General features: G+C 42.2%; 2 protein-coding genes across 3 annotated transcripts in view; both read left to right on the top strand.

Annotated features, from left to right (window-relative positions):
- The window catches only part of LOC127574774 (prolyl endopeptidase-like), a 116741-nt gene extending 104807 nt beyond the window's left edge, over positions 1 to 11934 (top strand). Inside the window, exons 13-15 of one of the 2 annotated variants that reach the window (XM_052024081.1) lie at positions 762 to 893; positions 5931 to 6087; positions 10239 to 11934. In XM_052024081.1, the coding sequence (XP_051880041.1) occupies positions 762 to 893; positions 5931 to 6087; positions 10239 to 10533 (584 nt within the window). In that variant the 3' untranslated portion in view covers positions 10534 to 11934. The remainder of the gene's footprint in view (positions 1 to 761; positions 894 to 5930; positions 6088 to 10238) is intronic. The other variant, XM_052024082.1, reaches the window with a different exon arrangement.
- A 5136-nt stretch (positions 11935 to 17070) lies between these two features.
- On the top strand, positions 17071 to 20059 carry popdc3 (popeye domain containing 3). The gene is made up of 3 exons (XM_052025439.1): positions 17071 to 17558; positions 18206 to 18314; positions 19796 to 20059. Exons 1-3 carry the CDS (start codon positions 17071 to 17073, stop codon positions 20057 to 20059), a joined length of 861 nt encoding a protein of 286 aa, XP_051881399.1.
- Positions 20060 to 22231: the final 2172 nt, after the last annotated feature.

Raw genomic sequence — 22231 nt, 5'->3', positions numbered from 1 at the left:
TGAATAAAGAATGGGACGTCCATACTGACTCATGGGAATCCCTAGTCTATGACTTCTCAAAATGGAAAAGGAGCATCCAAGATGTTTGATCCTTAGCTTCTATTCTGATTTATTTAAGGGAGCTTTGAGCATTTCAGTCTTTTATGGCATAAGGGCACAGAAGATCTGCAGGACTTGAAGGTACAGCACAATATAAATGCTGTGACGTTACCATCCAGCATATTGGCTGGTAACTTCTCCAAAGTTTGCAGGGTGGATTGTTTCCACATTTCTGTGGTAAGTCTGGCACTGAGGAACAATCAAAGATGGGTGTCATCAATCAAAAGTTCTGGTGCTACCATAAAATAATGAATTTGCATTTCTCCAGCCCTTTTCAGAAACTGAGAAAATCCCAGTGCACATTAGGGTTATCAAAGTACTTTTGTAATGATATAATGGAGGGAAAGGGGCAATCAATCTGTACTCATTGAGATCCAACAGATACAAGTGACAGTTAGAAGAAAAATCAGTTTTTACAGGTTCTGGCTTTCAGATAACTAATAACTAAGGCATCAGGAGAAACCTCCACTTTATTGAAGTGGTACCATCTTTGGAATCTTCAAAGTGCATTGATTTTATGTAACTAACTTCAATTATTTTGAATGATAACAGGATGCTTAGAAATGTAATTGGATGCATTGGGTATTCTTTAATTGATTTCAAAAACAATATTGACTGGAGAAAAGTTACCAAACCAAAATGTTCTTGTGCTTTGATTGCAGGTGGTATGCTGGAAAACAAGCAAAATTGTTTTGATGATTTTCAATGTGCTGCTGAAGTTCTCATCAAGGAGGGCTACACTACTTCAAAGAAATTGACCATTAATGGAGGCTCTAATGGTGGTCTCTTAGTGGGTATGCTAATTTATTTGTTTGTGTGTGTTTTAGTTCATACTGAAATTTGTTTTTTTCATTCTTTCATGCCTTTTCCCCAGTAATTTTGATTCTCAAGTCCAAAAACAAGCTCGCTGCTGTCAAAAATCTTCAATGTTTTTAAGTGCCTCTAATGATCAGTGACATTTAAAACAACTAATTGATTTTTTTTTAATTTAAATTGTTTTAGAAATCTTTTTTTTTAACATAAACTTAATTATGAACATTTTGTTGCAGATTAATTTTAAAGCATTAAGATTTAAATTAAAGAAAAAAAACAAGCCACGTATCTGTATTTTATCAGTCTAGGTCAATGCCTTATTTGAATGAATTGGACTGTGCTACATCAAACAGCCATGGCTAACACAAAGCTAAATGGCCAGATGTAAAATGCACCAGACCCCACATGTCTGAGCTCTGCCCTGGGCTTCAGCACTGAAATAGGACATCAGATGTGTGGCATCTAACAGCCAGCTGGCTCCTCACTTCTGCAGAGCACAGACTTGGAAGTCAGGAGTGAACTCAACAACATACAACTACTGGCTAGTGACCAGCAGGATCCAGTTCATTCCATCCTACCCACAGCATATAACTGATGCTAAGATTTTTAATGCTGATGTGAATCAGGCTGATTGCAGAACTTTCAAAAGGAAAGTTTGAAAAAGAATTCATGCTCCCCTCTTGCCTCTTATTTAAAGTCTGGCAGCAAATAGGAAAACAAATCCAAAATATTTTAGCTGAAATAAAAACAGAAAATGCTGGAAACACTCAGCAGATCAGGTAGCAGCTATGGAAAGAGAAATGGAGTCAATGTTTCAGGTGCAAGGCCCTTCATCTGAAGTGGAAAAGAGAGAAAACAAGTTCGTTTTCAGCAGCTGAGTAGGTGAGGGATGGATGGGTAGAACAAAGGAAATATCTCTAAAATAATGAGATCAAATGAATTAATGTGGCCCTTAGAATCTGATTCTGCTTATTTGTCTGTGTTGTGCCTTGCAAATACCAAGGCTGTGGGACGTGTCCAGCAGGCCAGACTATACTAACAGAAAGGAAAACTGAGCCTAAATGATGACAGGCAGAAATGGGCAGTTCTGATGCACACAGAAAGCAAGAGTGAATTGCCTAAAGTTGGAGAATTCAATATTGAGTCCAGAAGGGCACAATATTCCCAGACAGATGAGGTTGCTGTTTTCCAAGCTTACCTTGGGCCTCAGTGTAACAATGCAGGGGGCTGCAGATTGATAATGGGATGGTGAACTAAAATGGCAGGCAACGGGAAGCTCGGGGTCTCTCCTGCAGATGGAACACAGGTATTCTGCAGGAGGATCTGCGCATGGTTTCTCCAGTGTAATGGAGGCCCCATCATTCACCACACATGCAGTAAACTAGATTGGAAGAAGTGCAAGTGAATAGTTGTTTCACCTGTAAAGACTTCTTGTGTAGACATGAGACTGCAGATGCTGGAATCAGGAGCAAAAAAAAACAAACCTGGAGGAACTCAACAGGTCAGGCAGTATCTGTGGTGTGAAAAGAATGGTCGACGTTATGTGTCGAGACTCGTGTCAGGAGTTTGTGTCCCTGGATGGTTGGAAGGGATGTGGTGAAAGGACAGATGTTGCACTCCAGCATCTGCATAGGAAAGTGCCACAAGGTGGGGAGTACCCTATGCCATAGTTGACAAGGCATCTCATCTATTTCCTGCATCTCTGCTCTCACTCCTCTCCTAGACAGAGCAAGAACAATGTTCCCCTGGTCCTTGTCTTCCACCCATCAGCCTTGGCAGTACAATATGCTTCCAAGTTTTCTGTTGCCTACAAATTAAGGAATTGTTCCCTGTACACCCAAGTCTAAATCATTAACATATATGGAGGAAAGCAGTGATGCTCCGGGGACTTCCATTTTCAGATTGGCAATCAGTAACTGTTGGGGCACCACAGTGATTGGTGCTGGGCTTTCAACTATTTACAATCTATATTATTGATTGGTATTGAGTGTGCTGCTGCCAAATTTGCTGACAACACAAAGATAGGTGGGTTAGCAAGTCATTAGGAGGACCCAAACAGCATACAAAGGGATACAGATAGGTGAAGTGAGTGGGCAAGAAGATGGCAGATGGAGTATAATGTGGGAAATTTTGAGGTTATCCACTTTGGAATGGAGACTGAAAATCAAATTATTACTTAACTGGAGTGAAACTATGAAATGCTGAGGTGCAAAGCAATCTGGAGTCTTAGCGTATAAAGTCAGGATGCAGGTACAGCATGTAATTAGGAAGGCTAATGGAATGTTGGACTTTATTACAAGTGGTATGGCATATAAAAGTGGGAAAGACGTGGCAAACTTCAGGTTGTCGGTGTGAGACTGCAACTGGAGCACTGTGTGGAGTTTTGGTCTCCATATTTAAGGAAGGGCATACGGTAAAATTCCAATAATCCAGCATCCTTGGGACTTTGGTGCTGCAGTAGTAGATTTTCTGGACTATTGGATATTACTCCTGTTAAGAACCCAAAACACTTTAAATTTAGGGTTTTTTTTCAGTTGCACAATAGATTAATAAATTTTCCACTGAAACCAGTGAGTTTAAAGGAAGCCTGAGAAACAGGACCCCAGTGTGTTAAAAGAGAACAAGGGAAACAGGGCCCTGGTGTTATGAACAGAGCATGGGAAATAAGGCCCTGGTGAGTTTAGTGTGTGCTGCAAAGAGGGCCCCAGTGAGTTTAAAAACCATGCTGGAAAGGCAACGAGTGACTTTAAAGGGAACTGTAGCCCCAGTGAATGTAAAGTGAGCATGGGAAACAAGGTCCCAGTGAACCAGATGCTGTATCATCGGGATTTCCAAATAGGCGGAAACTGGATTATTGGCACTTTACTGTACCTACATTGGAGAGAGTACTGAGATTCACTAGCTTGATTCCTAGGATGAAATGGTTGACAGATGAAGGTTAATCAGGTTGGGTAAATGTTAATTTGGGTATCTAAGGATGAAAAGTGATCCCATTTAAAATATAAAGATTCTGAGGGAAATTTGGCAGGGTGGAGGCTGAGAACATGTTTCCCTAGTGGGTGTATCTAGAACCATGTGGCATAGTTACAGGTCACATATTTAAGATGCTGAAAAGGAGTTTCTTCTCTGAGGGTCAGAAACCTCTGATATTTTTTCCCCAGAGACATTTAATATATTCAAGGAAGGTATTCCCTTGTTCAAGAATAATCCTGGGAATTTGACCATTGTTCAGGGATAATCCTGGGAATTATAGACCAGTGAGTCTTAAATCAGTGGTGGGCAAGCTATTGGAGAGGATACTTAGGGGCAGGATTTACTAGCATTTGGAGAAGCATAGTCTTATTAGGGATAGTCAGCATGGCTTTGTGAGGGGCAGGTCGTGCCTCACGAGCCTAATTGAGTTTTTCAAGGAGGTAACAAAACGAATTGATGAAGGTAGAGTGGTGGTTGTGGTGTATGTGGATATTAGTAAGGCATTTGACAAGGTTCCCCAAGGTAGGCTCATCCAGAAAGTCATGAGGCATGGGATCCATGAAGACTTGGCTGTGTGGATTCAGAATTGGCTTACCCACAGAAGGCAGAAGATGGTGGTAGATGGAGAGTATTCTGCCTGGAGGTCGGTGAGTAGTGATGTTCCACAGGGATCTGTTCTGGGACCCCTGCTCTTTGTGATTTTTATAAATGAGTTGGATGAGAAAGTGGAGGGATGGGGTAGTAAGTTTGCAGATGACACAAAGCTTGGAGGCATTGTGGATAGTGTAGAAGATTGTCATAGGTTACAATGGGATATAGACAGGATGCAGAATTGGGCGGAGAGGTGGCAGAAGGAGTTCAATCCGGAAAAGTGTGAAGAGATACACTTTGGAAGAATGAACTTGAAGGCGGAGTACAAGGTTAATGGCAGGATTCTTAGCAGTGTGGAGGAACAGAGGGTTTTTAGGTCCAAGTCCATAGATTCCTCAAAGTTGCCGCGCAAGTTGATAGGGTGGTTAAGAATGGTGTGCTGGCCTTCGTTATTCAGGGGATTGAGTTCAAGAGCCACAAGGTAATGTTGCAGCTCTGTAAAATTCTGGTTAGACCTCACTTAGAGTATTGTGTTCAGTTCTGGTCACCGCATTATAGGAAGGATGTGGAAGCTTTAGAGGGGGTGCAGAGGAGATTTACCACAGTGCTGCCTGGATTAGAGAACATGTCTTATGATGAAACTTTGAGTGAGCTAGGGCTTTTCTTGTTGAAGCGACTCAGGATGAGAGGCAACTTAATGGAGATGTATAAGATTATGAAGGGCATGGATAGAGTGGACAGCCAGTGCCTTTTCCCCAGGGCAACAATGGCCAATACCAGAGAACATCAGTTTAAGGTCAGAGGAGGAAAGTTTAGGGGAGATGTCAGGGGTAGGGTTTTAACAGAGTGATGGGTGCCTGGAATGCACTGCAGGGGGTGGTGATAGAGGCTGATACAACGGACATTTAAAAGACTCTTAGATAGGCACATGGAGTTAAGAAAAATGGAGGGTTATGGGCTGTGTAGGAAGGAAGGGTTAGTTTGATGAGGGAGTAGGTTTTTATATAGGTCGGCACAACGTTGAGGGCTGAAGGGCCTGTGCTGTGCTGTACTGTTCTATGTTCCAAGTGATAGACATTTAAACTACAAGGGAGTTGAGAGTTGTGGGAAGGAAATGAGAAAGTGATGTTGAGGCCAAGGTTTGAATGATAATCTTACTGATTGGTTGGAATAGGATTGAGGGGCAGATTGGCCTACTACTACAAGTTCTTATGTTCATGTGATAAATCCTGTGAAGGACCTTGGAACATATTGCTACATTAAAGGTCATTTAAAATACTGTTGTAGATTCTAAATTGTATTCAAATGGCATTTATTTTTATTCTTTATCAAGAATTGTGTCAGTACATGCTTTAGGTCACTATATCAAAATAAGTTAAATTTTCAGTTCCAATGCTTTTTAATCTGTTAATTTTTTACCATTCTCATGCCACTTTGTCCTTTCTTTAAAACAGCAGCTTGTGTGAATCAGCGACCTGACCTCTTTGGCTGTGCCGTAGCGCAGGTGGGGGTCATGGATATGCTCAAATTTCACAAGTTTACCATTGGACATGCCTGGACCACTGACTTTGGCTGTTCAGAACGCAAGGACCAGTTTGACTACCTAATCAAGTAAGTTGTGTATGGAATCTTTCTGAAACGAGCTTCGAATGCTCTGGGAATCTATTCTATGAGCCATGCAGGCTGTGCATCTCTCAAGTCCAGTCAGTGGGCAGTTAGCTGATCACCAGAACAACAGGAACTCAATAGTTGATCTTGGTTTCACAGAGTTTGAAAGGAAAGATTAGCTCTGTTGCTAATCTCCAGCAACTCTTCCTGCAATTGCAAGGTGTGTGAATCTTCTAAATAAGATAATTTCTCTTTCAGCAGACAAATAGCAGACTGAGAGATGTATGGAGATCAAGAGAAAGCTACAGAGTTCGAGAAATACTCCATAAAACATTGAGGAAAAAGAGTAAAGCTAACTTCTTTTACCCATTTTAGATACATAAAAAGTAAATATGTCACTGAGAATGAAGAAACTCATAACTTGAATAAGCCACAACATAGGCTGTGGAAGTTAAATCCAATTTGAAGACCCAACACACAATTTTTAAATCACCAGGGAAAGGGTTATTTCTTATCAAAACATGCAAATTACAAAATATTTGTAATATCTCGTCCACACAATTTTTGTATATATTGGTAAGAAACAGCTTCCTTCATGGTGCTTACTATTTCAGATCCTTACCCCTTCTAGGTTTTTTGTTGATTAGATTAGGTGAAATCTATTCTGCCAAATGAGTTTTGCCTGCCAAGTTATTTATGCCCGTGCCCTACATTTGAAACAAACTTGGCCAACCTGACCCAAATTCGGTATGAAATTGGCAAGCTGTGACTGCTAAACACCCATTTCAATATCACTTGTTGGCCAGGGCTTGATGAATTCTGTCCAGGGAGTACAAGTTTGGATTGTTGATGCTTGCAGCATTTTTACAGAACCAGTAGAAACTATGCTTTTGATTCAGCTGAAATAGATCTTCTAAAATAAATTAATAGTCATAGTTTTACCAACTTTCAGCAATTGCTTTAAAGTTTGGTACATTAGACTGAGGTCTATTTGTACACAAGTTTTACATTGACATTTTACATTCGAATCTTGGATCTGCATGGAAGACTTGTATACAGTTACAGGCCTAACTGGTGGTGGCAATATGCAGACCTGGGTTTTAATGGGGCGGTATGATCCCAGTTGTGAAATGAATCACCCCACCACTACCCCTACACTCCAGGTCTCTACATCCAGCTGTTTTCTCACTTATTGGCATTCCAGACTCAGAAAGTAAACCTTAAAGTGAGCAACATTGATCAAGTTTAAGATTAGTATCATGAAGTTACTGAATATTTTGATATTGACAGATGTGAACTTTTTTCTATTAGACTAACCAGGATATTACATTTTGGGAATAAAGCTAAAGTACTCAGACATCAATTTTAATATGAAAACTTGGAAAGCTTTCTGATGGTGCTTCAGCTTGGTTTATTATGTAGGTTTGTGACAGTTTAGAAAACTAAAAACCTGATCCTTGAATTGATCAGTAGATTATAGATCTGTGAGTGGTTTTGTTAGCCTTATAATTTTGCATTTCTATCAGCTTATTTTTAAAACCTGTTAATCTACATTTCTATGTTAATTTTATCTTCAAAACAAGTATAATAAATTAAAAATGTAGAATTTGACATTAAAACAAAAAAATCAAGAGAACTGTTAATCAGTATACAACAGTTTGACCAATTCATTTAAATATTCAGACTGCTGTTTTCATTTATGTCACATGGGAAAAATAGATGAGTAACCTAGCAGCCTAGTCTTCCTGAAAAGCTGAGTGCACGTTCCAGTGATTAAGATAGAGGGAATAGTTTCTAATCTCTAAGGCAGATCTGATGTCCTTTACTCATGTAATGCACTTGTAAATTATTCTAATTGTGGCAACTTACTTATCTTTAAATTACATTCAAATTTTAAGGTAACTTTGATTAACACATGCCAATGATGTTTTGTAAGTTGAAATTTATTCAATGAATACCATGATATTTATGTTATTGAACAAGTAATGTACTGAACTGGAAACTCTGGGGACAAGAGTTCGGATTCCATCACAACAGATGGAAAATTTGTTCTTTTAAATTAAAATCCAGAGCGGTGCAATCCTGACATTTTCTGTGTAATATGTGACAGCATTTTCGTAGTGGATATGTTAGCTACCTTCACGGATAACCTGGAGGCCACTCACGTATCAAATTGCTACAGAATGCCAGATGGACCAGCAATGACTTAGGCATCAGGTGCAACAAAGGGACACGCAGCCCAATCAAGTGTGCATCATCATCCTCACTAAAATCTAGGAGAGCTGACCCAGAGACTACTCAAGCAACTGCTTCACATAGTTATACAGAATCAGCTAGTACTCATTGTTCTAATAGCTTAATCTGATCCCAACTGCCACGTCTTCACCCTATCAGAGAAACTCCCTTTTGCTGCAGCCTAGACTAATTTCTTTCTCTTTTGCTCAAGTCTGATGAAGGATCGCTCATCTGAAACCTTAACTTTCTTTCCAAAGATGCTGCTTAACCTGCTTAGTTTTCCCAGTATTATCCATTTTATATTTTTATGTCGTGTTGGATCAGTTTTTCTTGCCCTACTTGTATAAGTGTAGCCTGCTAGGCAGGTCCCATCACCTTACTATTAACAACACATTAAACTGACCAAGAAACTTAATATTTGAATTGTCCTATCACAGATATTCCCTTTGTTCTGCACATCCCTCACCCACCTTCTCTCCTACTGAAGACTAACTTGCATTTCTCTCTTTCCAAATTGTACTGAAGGGTTGCAGACCCAAAAGGTTGACTGTTTCTCTTTCCACAGGTGCTGCCTGACCGCTGAGTTTCCCAGCATTTTCTGTTTTTTGTTCTATGTTCTTCCATCGGTTTCCATGATTATGTCCCATCCCACTGGCAGGATAGACCCATCAGAGGTGTTGGCATATTGGTAAACTATTGAAATCTTAACTTCATATAGTGTCAAGGCATGGATAAGGAAACACTTACTGCCCTCCCTTGGCTGATGAAGCAGTACAGCCCTTCCTGGATTTACAAAATGGAATTCATTCCTAGAAAACATTTCAAAAATGAAAATGTTGTAAACTAAAGTGACTAAGCAAAGTGTATTCTGATGGTTTAGGTTTAGTATATTCCTATACGCAGAGAATGGAATATCATTTATTGTAACAAGAAATGGCATCATAAATAAAAAGCAGATACCCCAATATTTGAATGATATTATAGCAAAAATGTGTAAATCAGTGAATATTTGTATTTCTCAATTTTGAACATCAACTGGAAGCAGCGTTAAGAAAAGTACAAAATGTATACTGTGGGGAATTTCAGTGCCTGTCCCCAAGGAGCATGTCATGAAGCACAAACTGGCAGATGATGAGAAAACCAAAACAAGGAGGAGAACTATCTTGACCTCATCCTCAACAATCTCCCTGTTGTAGATACATTTGTCCAGGTAGCTTTGGTCAAAGTCCCCATTGCAGTCCTCTGAAGATGAAGTCCCATCTTCACAGTGAGGGTATCCTCTATTGATTTATGTGACACTATCATCATGCTGAATAGGATAGATTGTGAAAATAACTAGCATCTCAAAACTGGGTATCCATAAGCTGTTTTGAGCCATCAGCAGCAGCAGAATTTGTACTCAACCAGAATCTATAGCCTCTATTTTTAGCGCACTGCCATTACCATCAAACCAGGGGACCAGAGGTAGAAGAGCATGCTAAAAGTAGCAGCACGTGTACTTAATTGAGGTGCCAGACTGGTGAAATTGTAGATTCCCTCACTCAAAGACAGTGGAGCCCAATTGCCTTCAAGTAAAAGTGCCAGTATATAGTCCATCTCTTCCTCCAGGTCACCATCACAAACACAATACTTGGTGAATTCAGTTCATTCTAGGTGATACTAAGAAATGGCTGAATATAGCAATGGCTAACTTAGTATCCTGGAAGTAGTAACAAAGCTTTGTCTTCCAAAGGTAGACAGTGGTATAGTACATATTTTTAATGTAATTATGATGGGAGTCTAACTGTAAAAATGAATTGTGTTTAAACTCTTAAATGTAACTGATTTCTGTGAATTTTAGTGTCATATTTAAATTCATGATATTGTGCATCCTCAATAAAGTAAATAAAGTATTAACAACTAATTTATTTTCTTTTTAGGTACTCTCCACTTCACAATGTTAAGATACCAGAAGGTGAAGGTATTCAGTATCCAGCAATGTTATTGATGACTGCAGACCATGATGATCGTGTAGTTCCTCTCCACTCTATGAAATTCATAGCCACCCTGCAACATGTTGTTGGACGGAGTCCAAATCAGGTTAACCCATTGTTCATCTATGTTGACACCAAGGCAGGACATGGTGCAGGAAAACCAACAGCTAAAGTAATTCAGGAGGTTTCTGATATGTATGCTTTCATTGCACAAACACTACAGCTTGAATGGATTAATTGAAATAGACGTTGTTATCTTTGCATTTAATTGGCATTGGGAAAGTAATCTCAAAACTTGTAGACAAATTTAGAATACATTGAAGAATGGAACTATCAGAACAAAATAGTGTGTGCTGTGGGGCCGAATGGAATTTTCAGACCTCAGTAGTATAATTAGTAAACGGAATAAGTGATATCTTTTAAAACAAAAAGTTGACACTTAGCAGGCATGTTCTCATCTCACCCTCAAGGGCAATGAGGGATGGACAATAAATGGTAGTCTTTCCAGCAATGCCCACATCCCTGAAGGAATAAGAGTATATTTTGACAAGTTAGTGATGTACTAAGATTCCATTGGTTATTTATCCCCCATTAACCGAATGTGTCATTGTTATAGTTGGATTCATTTTGCTGTTTGTGTTTTTATTCATATTATTGACTATCCCCTGAGATTTTAAATCACTGGTCATGCAAAAACACACAAACATGGGTAGACTTAAAGTGCATAAATAAAACTTAAAATTAATGATTTCAGCAATTGTTCATATAAAAACATTTTTTTGCAGTTCTGGATGACATTGAAACCATGTAGTTGTGATAATTCATTTAGAGTGGGGCTTCATTTGGATTCAACATAATTCAAACGTAGATGCTTCAGTTAGAACTGTTAAATCACTTTCATAATTATTTAGATATCCTGAATAAAATAAGCCATTTTAATGTTGAAGATACTTTCCAAATATATCTGATAATATTCCATATTTACTGGAATTTGCTTTGCGGATTTACAGAATAGTCTGTTACAGAACAATCTGTTTGGCTGCATATAGCAAAAGCATGAAAGTTAACACAATAAAAGTTTGAACCTTGGGCTTTATCTTCAAAACTTATTTCTTCTGCATTTTTAGGTTTTTGTGTGTTTTATGCTAAAGGGAGCCTGATACAATACATCTTGGATTTTTCAGAATTCTAGTTCTTTCTTTCAGGTGCTGTGTAATTTAACAATATTTTAGGAGGGAGAGCTGTTTGAGATTTTGTCTAGTGGTTTCAATGCATTTGGTAAATCATATGCTGTATCCTAGTAGAATTAAGTTTTACTAACACAATGATTTTTTTTAAGTGTAAGTAGTGTAAAGAAAATAGAGCATGAATTATGAATTATTTTTCTTACCTCCCCTCTAAAATATGCATCACAAAGTCTGATACCATTCAAACTGCAAACCCAGTTCCATTTTCAGATCAGTTCAGTCAGCTGGATGTTTACCATGAGATTTCAATGTATTTTAGTTGGATTTGACGGTTACACTACTAAGTCATTTTTACCTTGTATCTTGGTGAAAACACATCACTAATAGGTCAGATCAAACATTATGTGAAATATGTCACTTCATGTACATGAAAAATAAAATGCAATTTATGATACATTTCTGCTTATTTTCTGAATTTATTTCCCACACTGCAAAGAATAATGTTTATTTCCTTTTAAGTTTTTATTCCATCATTTCTATACTTGGGAATAAACCCAAGCTGACAATATAGAGAAGCAATGGCTGCATATATTGTTGTTAATGGTTGCAGATAGTCATTTCCTGCCCCTACCATCCCCCAACCACCTACTTTGTCTGGTGTAGATTCTCACAGGTGTTCAATAGTCTACCAGTACCTTGTTGAGGTTTTTATTTGAGTCTGGATAATATATGATTCTGGGTAATTACAGTGTATGGGCTAATGTAGATCTCACTTGATATGTTCTTGGAATTTGGGTGGAATTCTCTATAACCTGCCAGTCCAGGGTTGCTGGGGCCAATTCCATCAATTGCCAAATGTCAGATACTAAACCTAATCTCCACTGGTAAATTTTTCACCTGTGGTTTAAAGCTGTATATTCAACATTATGAGTAATCAATTTATTTTTTAACCGTGTTGAGCCCACTGTTTAGATGCCCATCCCATTTGATAGAAATTTGTTCTTAATCATTTGCATTAAGTGTACACAGCTGCAGCTGTTTGCAATGTTTGCAGAATTTGGTTCCATTGACTGAAGCAGAATTGAATTTGGAATTTTACACACAATTTGCAGCTGCTACAATATATGCATGCTTAGCACAAGTGACCAAGACTGAATTTTGGAGTATAAAGGCACAGTATTTCATTTCAAGCTTTCCTGTAAATAGCTACTTTCTACTTCAATTGTAAATCTTGCATTTCAAAAGAGAGCTTTAAATCATTTTCCATCAAAAAAAGGCTCAAGGACCATCAATTTTTTCTGGATTTTATGACTAGCCATTGTGGAGGTTTTTTTTTAAGGCTAGAATTGTTTGAAAGTTTTCAAAGCAGGAGGCAGCCTGCTTTGTTCATTCTTATCTCTGACTCAGGACTGAAAGTTCATGCTAGGAACTGACACTTTAATGCTGGTCGAAGGTAATGCCAGTTTGTTGTAGGTTCTGTCTTCTGGTTGGGCTGTGTAATACAGGCTTTTCAATCTCTTTAGAAATTTGTAAAAGATCTTGAGACATTCTACAGAGAAGGGCGTAGAAAGGCTCTGACCGGAATTTATCCTTTGGCCTGTACCACCATGAATAACTGCGCCTTTACCACATCTGCATGTGGAATCACATGTGCATACTGGCAGATGAACATTCTTACTGTCACTTCTGAAAGATCTAATGAAGGAATATCCAGATTCAATTTTGTTATCTTTGTTTATTTTTAAGGATGAGAAGAATTAAATGTTCTTTATTTTTACAATTCACCAACCTTCCCTTTTGTTTTCTGTACCCCTCCCCCATTTTTGTAACTTTTTTATCTAGTTCTGTTACAAGATCATAAACCTCTCCACAGATGCTGTCCAATCAGCTAAAGATTTCCAGCCTCTGCAACAGTTTACAGAATTAGCCAAATTGCAATCGTCCTACTTTTTGGTGGACAAGATGTACCCGGACAATTTTTCACATTGTCAGGTAAATTCCAGTGTTGTAACCGTACTGGACAAGGCACTGGAGAGGTACCATCAATGGTGTCTTAAAATTCTCTAAATCCACTGACAGGATAAGTGAACCAGCATAAATATCCTCTGCCAGGCCAACGTCAAGGCTCTCGTTGTACTCAATACTGTTTGTATGCCTAATAGCACACTCCCAAAACAGCCATTCTTCTCTGAGCTCCATCAAGGCAATAGATTACCAGGAGGGCAGAAGAACCATTCAATGATCTTCTCAATACCTTGAAAAAATGTAACATCCTCACTAATACATAGCAATCCCTTGTGCATGACCACTGAGTGTGCAGGCATGGACAGCTTTTGCTGGCAGTTGCAAATGCAATTGAGCATTATGCAATCATGGGCCAATATTCCTCCTCCTGATCTTGTGATTAAAGGAAGATCTTTGATGAAGCACCTGAAGGTTGGGCCCAGGACTCTGATCTGAGGAACTCCTGCAGTCAAGTCCTGGGACCAGGATGATTGATGTCTGACAACCACAACCATCTTCCTTTGTAAAATCTTGTTAGCCCGTTTATCCTGATGATTTTGAAAGAGTAATATGAAAGCTATACTGAAAATTGGGGGGTAAGGAACACAACTTCCTTGCTGTTTGCCAGCCAATGCTGATCCCTAATTCCTGAGCCCTGTTGCCCATGCTAGGCCATCAGAGGCTGCCTTAGACCTGGGTTCTCCAGTTCTGCTGTTCTGTAATGAACAGTGAGGGAGGAATCTCTGGGAACATCCCTAACTTTAATGACAGTGGAGCCCAGAAACCGAGGATCAGGACAAGAAAAAATATCTCCACAAGCTGAGTGGATCTGCACACAAAAATCTGGAGAAACTCAGCAGATCAGGTAGCATCTATTGGAGGGAAATAGGCTGCCAATGTTTCAGGTCGAGGCACTTCATCTGGGCTGAGGGGTCCAGATGAATGGTCTTGATCTGAAACGTCCACTGTCCATCACAGAAACTAATGTTAAGCCAATTTGATTCACTGTCAAAAAATGGCTGACAGCACTGGATGCAACAAAGGTTATGGGACCAGACAACATGCCAGATGTAGTACTGAAAACCTGGGCCTGAGAACTAGCTGTGCCTCTGGTCTAGCCATTGCAGGACAGTTCTGCTTTCTCTTCTTAGGCAGCCCCTTGGGGTATTTTCATGTTGGCATTAGCTGGAATGTCAAAGAGCTGGTAAGGCACACTGGCCTGTTTGATTCTACCCAGCCTCCCTCCCAGATTTTACTCTTACTTGGCATATGCACATGTACTTGAAGGATTCCAAGGTGAAGGGGCAATGTGGACAAGAAGGAAAAGCGTCCAGCTTCCTGATTTATGGGAGTGAGAAATACTTACCGACTGACATTAAAGTGGGAATGGTCATCTTGCTGGGGGCGGGGTCGGGAGGGAAGCACTTAACATTTAAACTTTTTTTAATTGTCTGGAGACTTGTCAATGGTCAGATTTCAAGTACGTGTCACCGGCAGGTTGTGTATTAAATTTTATTTCTCCTCTTCCCCTTAGTTAATCTAATTCAATGTCCTACGGTTGAAGAAGACTTTCTGGCCCTTTGAGCCGGCGTTGCTCCCAGGATCCAATGTTACACAGTGGCGTTTCTCGTGACCCGGCCCACAACAAGCCCCACCACAACCCTACCCTTATCATTGGAATGCTCTATTGGCAACACTGGTCTGACATAGTTCTGACGGACTAGCTGTGAGGTACCACACAAGATGTTGGAGGGTGCTGTGAATCTGCCACCCAACCCCTCAGCTTGTGATCAGGGAGTTCAGAGCCGATGATTATCAATTGCACTTTCGCCTGCTGTCTACAACTGAGACAGCGGTAATCCGAGATACTTATTTGTAACTATTTTTAATATTGTAGCAGCATGGTTCACGTATCCTGCTATATATAAAGTGATTGATGCTGCTGCTAAATTTGGCTGGGGTGGTTTTAACCCTTAGGGTTCCGTGGGAAAAGCAGTTTATCAAGCAAAATAATTTGTACTGAAAATAAAAATGTAAATTAAAAAGTGAAGTTTACAGCACTGAAAAAAATGTTTCAAATAATCCCAAGAAATAAACCGGAGGTGTTTTTTTCGGTAGAGCAAAGGTGACAAATGGAGAGAACTTGTTTCATGGCTCCTGCATTTTTTTATTGCATTGCCTATCCCGGGAATGTACTTTGCTACCTTGTTCGCTAGCAACGGGGCAGGTTGAATACTCTGCAGGTGTTTCTCTGGGGAGACCAAAGGAAGTAGAGTGAGGATGCATGGTGCAATGTGTTGCCTGCCCTCAAGTGGTTTAAAAGGCAGGTTTTATAACCGGGTGCCTGCAAGGCCAGTTACAGCAGAAGCGGGTCAGGAAGTACGGACGTACCTGGAAGAGTCGTTTGGGAACAACACACACAAAAAGTGCTGGAGGAACTCAGCAGGTCAGGCAGCATCTATGGAGGGAAATAAACAGTCGACGTTTCTGATGAAGGGACTCGACCCGAAATGTCGACTGTGTATTTCCCTCTATTGATGCTGCCTGACCTGCTGAGTCGCTCCAGCATTTTGTGTGTGTTGCTCCAGATTCCAGCATCTGCAGAATCTCTTGTGTCTCAGAATCGTTTGGGAATTCCCGCTCAACCTTCAGAGATGCCCCATTGTTAACATCGCTCCAGTATACCTAATTCAGCAAACAGGAGATAACTGTGTCTGGCGGTACCAAAGAAATACACTTCAAATGGGCCGTGGAAAGTTATGGAGATTTTGGTACAGAGAAAGGAAACCTTCCAGATAATAATTGATACTCTCTCTGGCCCAGAGGGAGCGTTAATGAGATCAGAGGATTTTCTTCAGCGCAGACAGATATTGTCTGACCGGAAAGTCTGGAAGAGCTTTCCTCTTAAACCCATCACCGACCCTTTCCCTGTCTCCATTCACCTTTCACCCCACTTTCCTTTTAAAGGGTTTCAGTTTGGCTGCAGTTTCTCGAAGTACAGCCCTCGCCTGAATCAAAACTTCACATCCCCCTTTCATTTGTATAATGGACGTTTTTAAAGAGGTGACATTCAGTGACTAACGAGCCCACCATTGGACAGAAGTTTTACTCCAGCAAAATCTCTCAGAATTCATGTTCCCTAGTCTGCGTCCCTTACTCCATTATCTCTGCGGACACAAGTATTAAGGGGAAACGGGCGAGCAAGGGAACGAGATGAAGGGAGACGTAGATGTTCTGTGTTGGCAGTTCGATGGTCACTAGGACCCGCTATAAACCTGATGCCGCCAGTGATTCTGGCACATGTTACATCTTCAACGCACAGTTCTGACCGGCCGCGCCCTCGGATTTGGGCTTCGTTGCAGTCAGAGCTGTAATTTTATTTTATGCTTTAGGTTTTTTTTTAAACATATGAAAGGGACGAAAGGGAATTTGTCCCGTAAGCGGCAAATGATGGGGGATTTTTCCCATTGAACGAGGCAGCTGTGGCCGTACGAGCCTGTTCCCCGGACCTGCTATTTCTGACTTGTCTCCAACCACCGTCCCCGCCCCAACACGCAGACCGAATCTGAGGGCGCGATCGCTCCGGCATGGCAAGCGACAACACAACTTTGTGGGAGACGCTGCTGCAGGCTCACCACTCCTGCGGCGGCTGGAAGCCCAGCTTGGAGGGCTCCATCTACCACCTAGCCAACATCTTCTTTGTTTTGGGTTACATGGGCGGCAGCGGTCTCGTCGGCCTTCTCTACATCAACCTTTTCTTGTGCTGTGGTTTCCTCTGCACTTCCATCTGGGCGTGGACGGACGTGTGCGCCGCTGATATCTTCTCCTGGAACTTCGCTCTGGTGGTCATCTCCGTCCTGCAGATCATCCATGTCGCCTACCAGCTCCGCAGCGTCTCCTTCCAGGAAGATTTGCAGAACCTGTACTGCGCTATTTTCCAACCGCTGGGGATCCCTTTGACCGTCTACAAGAAGTTGGTCACCTGTTGCAACGTGGTTTCTTTGGAAAAGGACCACTGCTACGCGATGGAAGGCAAGACTCCAATTGAAAGGCTATCTCTCCTCTTGTCCGGGAGGTTCGTAGCTGACCGAGTTATTTCGCGCGTGTTTGAGTTTTAGAACTGCTGCTTGCCCGTGTGCTTCACTCGAATGGGTGCATGAAGCAAAACCGCCATTCGATGAGGCTGGATGTGAATTTGTGGCGAGTATTCGTTACTTTCCATTTAACAGCGAGCGCATTGCAAATAAATGACCCGATAAACTCCAGAATGCACCTCCCAAAAAATATTAGGTCACAAGCAATCTGAGTGAATAGGCAATCGCATTTCATGTCTATCTCGAGTGATGTATTGATATCGCCGAAAGAGACAATGTAGGTGGGCAGCTCCTCAGTATTTCATGGAAGACCGATGGGGCAAGGGAGTTGTCGAGTCACAGGGCACTGAAACAGGTCCTTCGGCCCATCGCGTCCCTGCCGCCCATCGGGTACCTATTCACACTAATCTCGTTTTCCAGCACTCAGGCCGAGGCGTTGCAAGCGCTTTTACCCCAGGGGTTAAGAGACTCGGAGTCATCGACTTGACACTCGCTTCCCACGCCGGGTGTCTGACTTGCCGAGTGTTACAGCAATTTCCGCTTCGATTTCAGATGTCGAGCACCCGCTGTTATGTGACTTGCATTGATCCCTGCCGCTGACACATAATCTCGCTGTATTTATTGACAGGATTCGAGTGACTGTGGATGGAGAGCTCCTGCACTACATTTATCCATATCAGTTTCTGGATTCCCCGGAATGGGATTCACTCAGACCGTCGGAGAATGGGATATTCCAGGTAAAATGAGAACCATGTTCTTAGCGGGAGCAAAGATGATCTTTAGGGTTCAGGCCACCATGCACAATATAACACATCCACAGAAACTACGCTATACTTCATCTTGTTCTTTATTCTTCACTTCGGTTACAGTCGTATGGAGTCGCTTCGTTCTCACTCTCCCGGTACAATCATTGGGAGGTGGGGATTTCTTATAGTCACAGGAAGGACTCCTTTCCCGAGCCAAGAAAGTAGGGATATAATTTGCACTAACATAAACAGGTTGTATTTTGAGATTATGTTCAACTGTTAGAGCCGAAGCACGCGCTTTTCTGCCTGCGGTATTTTTCTATGTTGAGGGGTTCGCGTAAAACGAAGTGCCCGCCCTTCGCATCGACGCTAGAACTTGGTCTCACCTTTCTTATACATTATGGGAGATTGAAGAGCTTGGAACAAAGGAGGCTGAGGGGAGATTTGATGAAGGTAAACAAGATTATGACAGGTTCACACACAAAGGAAAGCTGTTCGCATTCACTGACGGTCCAAGGACTGTGAGGCACAGATTTAAGGTTTGGGGGAAGAGATAAAGGGGATGTCTTTAATGCTGCGATTAGTGATGACCTGGATGGAACTCGCTGCCTCCGAGGGTGGTGGAAATGGAGACGGTCAATGATATAAAACGGATATTGGACAGGCAATTAAGGGACCTTGTTATTGTCCCTTAATACATAACGGCTGCAGTGCATAACGGGGATACATAACGGGGATAAAGCGGCTATAATGTGATTGCATTGCTCAAGAGTCAGCATCGGATCGAGGGGCCGAATGGCTTGCTGGCCCATTCTTTGAATCCCTGCTCTCCTCCGACCACTCTGCTTAGCGCCTCAGCAAATGTTTCAGTGAGAGCTTCCAACACAAATTCCGAAAGCATTATTTAAGGACCATTTTATTATTTCGTTAGACCGAACCACGAGCACGCCTGCTCTCTCCCGGCGCTCACTGACACCTACCTCAGCTGCGTAAATCCCAAACGATCAACTTCAGCCCCTCTCTCGAATCGAGCCCGAGGCGCCGCTGATCACTTTAAAAAACTGATTTAACAATTAAATGGTCCACCTGTCACCGTGTCCTGCAACAGGTTCTTGCTGTTATAGCAGTAAACACCGCCGCTTGCTAGCGTTGAATGCATCGAACCACAGGAATTTTAATGTTTGTTTAAGGGACACTTCGCCCTGATTTTAGTTTAAAACAAAGACAGAAGGCGCTGGAAGCACGCAGCAACTCAGAACGAAGGGAAATCGACCTGAAACGTTAGCTGGTTCCCTCTCCACAGACGCTGCCTGACCCGCTGAGTGTTTCCAGCACTTCCTGTTTTTATTTCAGATTTCCAGTATCTGGTGATGTTGATTTCGGTGCCGAGGTTGGTGGTTTTGCAGCACGATTCAGTTGAACCGTTCGGGTGGTAATTGATACCACATATCCTCGTTTGCCCAATTCTCCAGGTGACGCTAACAGCAGAGACTGACTGTCGCTTCGCCGCCTGGAGGAGAAAGAAACTCTACCTATTATTCGCCCATCATCGCCGCATTTCCAGACTGTTTTCCGTCTTAATTGGAAAAGATATTGCGGACAAACTGCACTCACTGAACGACAAAGTCTGTATCAACAACGGGTTCCGCTACGACATCAGGTTGCCTAGCTTTTATCACTTGGCTGTGCCTGTGAGCGAGCTGTCCGAGAGGAACTCCAGGCGCCTCAAGTTATGAGCCTCCTTCCCCGAGCAGATGGTCGGCGGGACCCAGCCCGGGAGGCTCCGACATCGAGAATGCAAGCCCACCCCCTCGTCCCCTACTCCGGGTGGAACTGGGAGCGGAACCCAGCGACTGGCGATTCCCAGCTGCTGTCCAGAGTTTGCGTTTGGCATTGCCTCCCACCTGACCTTTCTTCTGCAATATGTGAGGGTTGTGGCGGTAGCAGGGGATGGTGGAAGAGGTAAGGTTTGCACCAGCTTCAGAAATATCCGAATACCAGAGCGTTTGAGCCCGTGCTCTTTGCCGGTCCTGCAACGATTTACTAATATTTGGGGAGGGAAAAGCACGCCTTATAAATCGATGCAGAGTTTCAGCTCAGTTCTGCAAGTCCCTTTTGTTTCCAAAAGGAGGTGCATTTGGTAAAGCCGAACGTTCCTGCACTCCCGCAGCCTCCTGTACAGGAGGCGCCGACCTATTGACCCCGAGTGTTGCAGGAGGCACTGCAAGGGGTGAGGGCAGAGAGCGCGGGCAAATTCCCGCCCCCGCACTGATGGCCCTTTGCTCTGCCTTTTACCGCCGATTCACCTTCTGGAGGACGGGGCGAGGGTGGGCAGAGTTTCAGGTCACTCAAGTGAAGCCCCAGATCCGTGGCAGGACCAATATCGTGGAAAGTGGAGGTTCAAGGCTTTGGCAGGTCGGTGACATCACATGGAACACAGGAACAGACCTTTCGGCCCAGGATGTCTGTGCCGACCACGACGCCAAATTAAACATTCTCTTCTGCCTGCACATGATCCCTCCATTCCCTGCATATTCAGGTGTCTATCTAACAGCCTCTTAAACGCCACTATCGTATCTGCTTCCACCACTCCCCCCGGCAGCCTGTTCCAGGCACCCCCCACTTTGTGTGTATCACGGTTCTATGTGTCCACTCCATCGATCCTGGGAGTGCATTTTTTGTTTGGTAAAGCGAACCCGATACTGCTGCTTTAATTCATCTTCCTCGTGATTTATTTCCCTGGGAAGTTAAATGGTTAAGAAAGTATGTTCTGCATTTGCAATGAATGTATGGAGTCACAACAGGGAACGAGCAGAGATTAAACGGAGAACGCGTTTGTTCAGTTTCAATCAATAACTCAGAATTATAAAGAACCAGTGTCCAGTGTCCTTGTAATACAATATATTAATGGTAGGACGTCTAAATTAATCTATGTCATTGGCATTTCCAGCTGATCTATGATTAATAAAGACGTGTTGGGTTTCTAGGTTGCATCTTTTGCCTCAAGTTCCGGCACATGGTTATACGCGTCTGTCGGTAGACTGGGAACATTATTGAATAACAATAATTAATTCGCTCCGGAGAAAGGAATCCTCCTGCCGGCGAGTCATCAGCGATGCTCGTTCAAGACCCGTTTACCTAAAAACACCATAAATTCCTCTAAATGTTCTGTTTTCCCGAAGCCCTGACGGGATGTATTGGGGACCGCTGTGTTATGTCTGGAGAGTAGTACAGGCTTCAATGTGCCTCACGGCTCCGGGGACCCGGGTTCCACCCTGACTTCTCTGTGGAGTTCGTATGTTCTCCCTGTGACGGAGTGAGTTTCCTCCCGGTGAAAAACACCACGATGCTGGAGGAACTCAGCAGGCCAGGCAGCATCCGTGGAGAAAAGCAGGCGGTCAATGTTTCGGGTCCTCCCGGTGCACCAGTTTCCTCCCACATCCCGAAGATATACTGAAAGATTAATAGCCACTATATATTATACTTTAGTACAGTTTAATGGCATAAAGAGTCAATAGAGAAGTAGATGTATATGTGTGAGAGTGAATAAGTTGTGGAATATAGGAAAATATGGAGAAGGGAATTGGGATAACTCCTCTGGGAGCTAGCATGGACATAATGGGCCCAATAGCTCCCTTCTATGTCATTATAAGAGAAAGCTCTGGGGTTTAGTTACAGGACCAGAAGGTTTTTTCCCAAAAAATAGTGAAATCAAAGTTGAAGAGGTTGTGAGAGGAAAACAGGAGGACACCATGAATCAAGGAATATCTATCAATGTGGCAAACATGGTTTGAAAGCACCTGAATCCAGTGAAAGGGAAAAGCCCAGTGTAGTAAAGCAGTCAAGTGGTAGATCCTGGGAAAGAATGAGTCAGATTAGTGATTGCATCATGAGAATTAGCTTCAGTG

This window comes from Pristis pectinata, chromosome 10 (genome assembly GCF_009764475.1).
Source record: "Pristis pectinata isolate sPriPec2 chromosome 10, sPriPec2.1.pri, whole genome shotgun sequence".
In the NCBI taxonomy this organism is placed as follows: domain Eukaryota; kingdom Metazoa; phylum Chordata; class Chondrichthyes; order Rhinopristiformes; family Pristidae; genus Pristis; species Pristis pectinata.
Note: the sequence above shows the minus strand (reverse complement) of the source record. Positions and strands in the feature narration are given on the sequence as shown.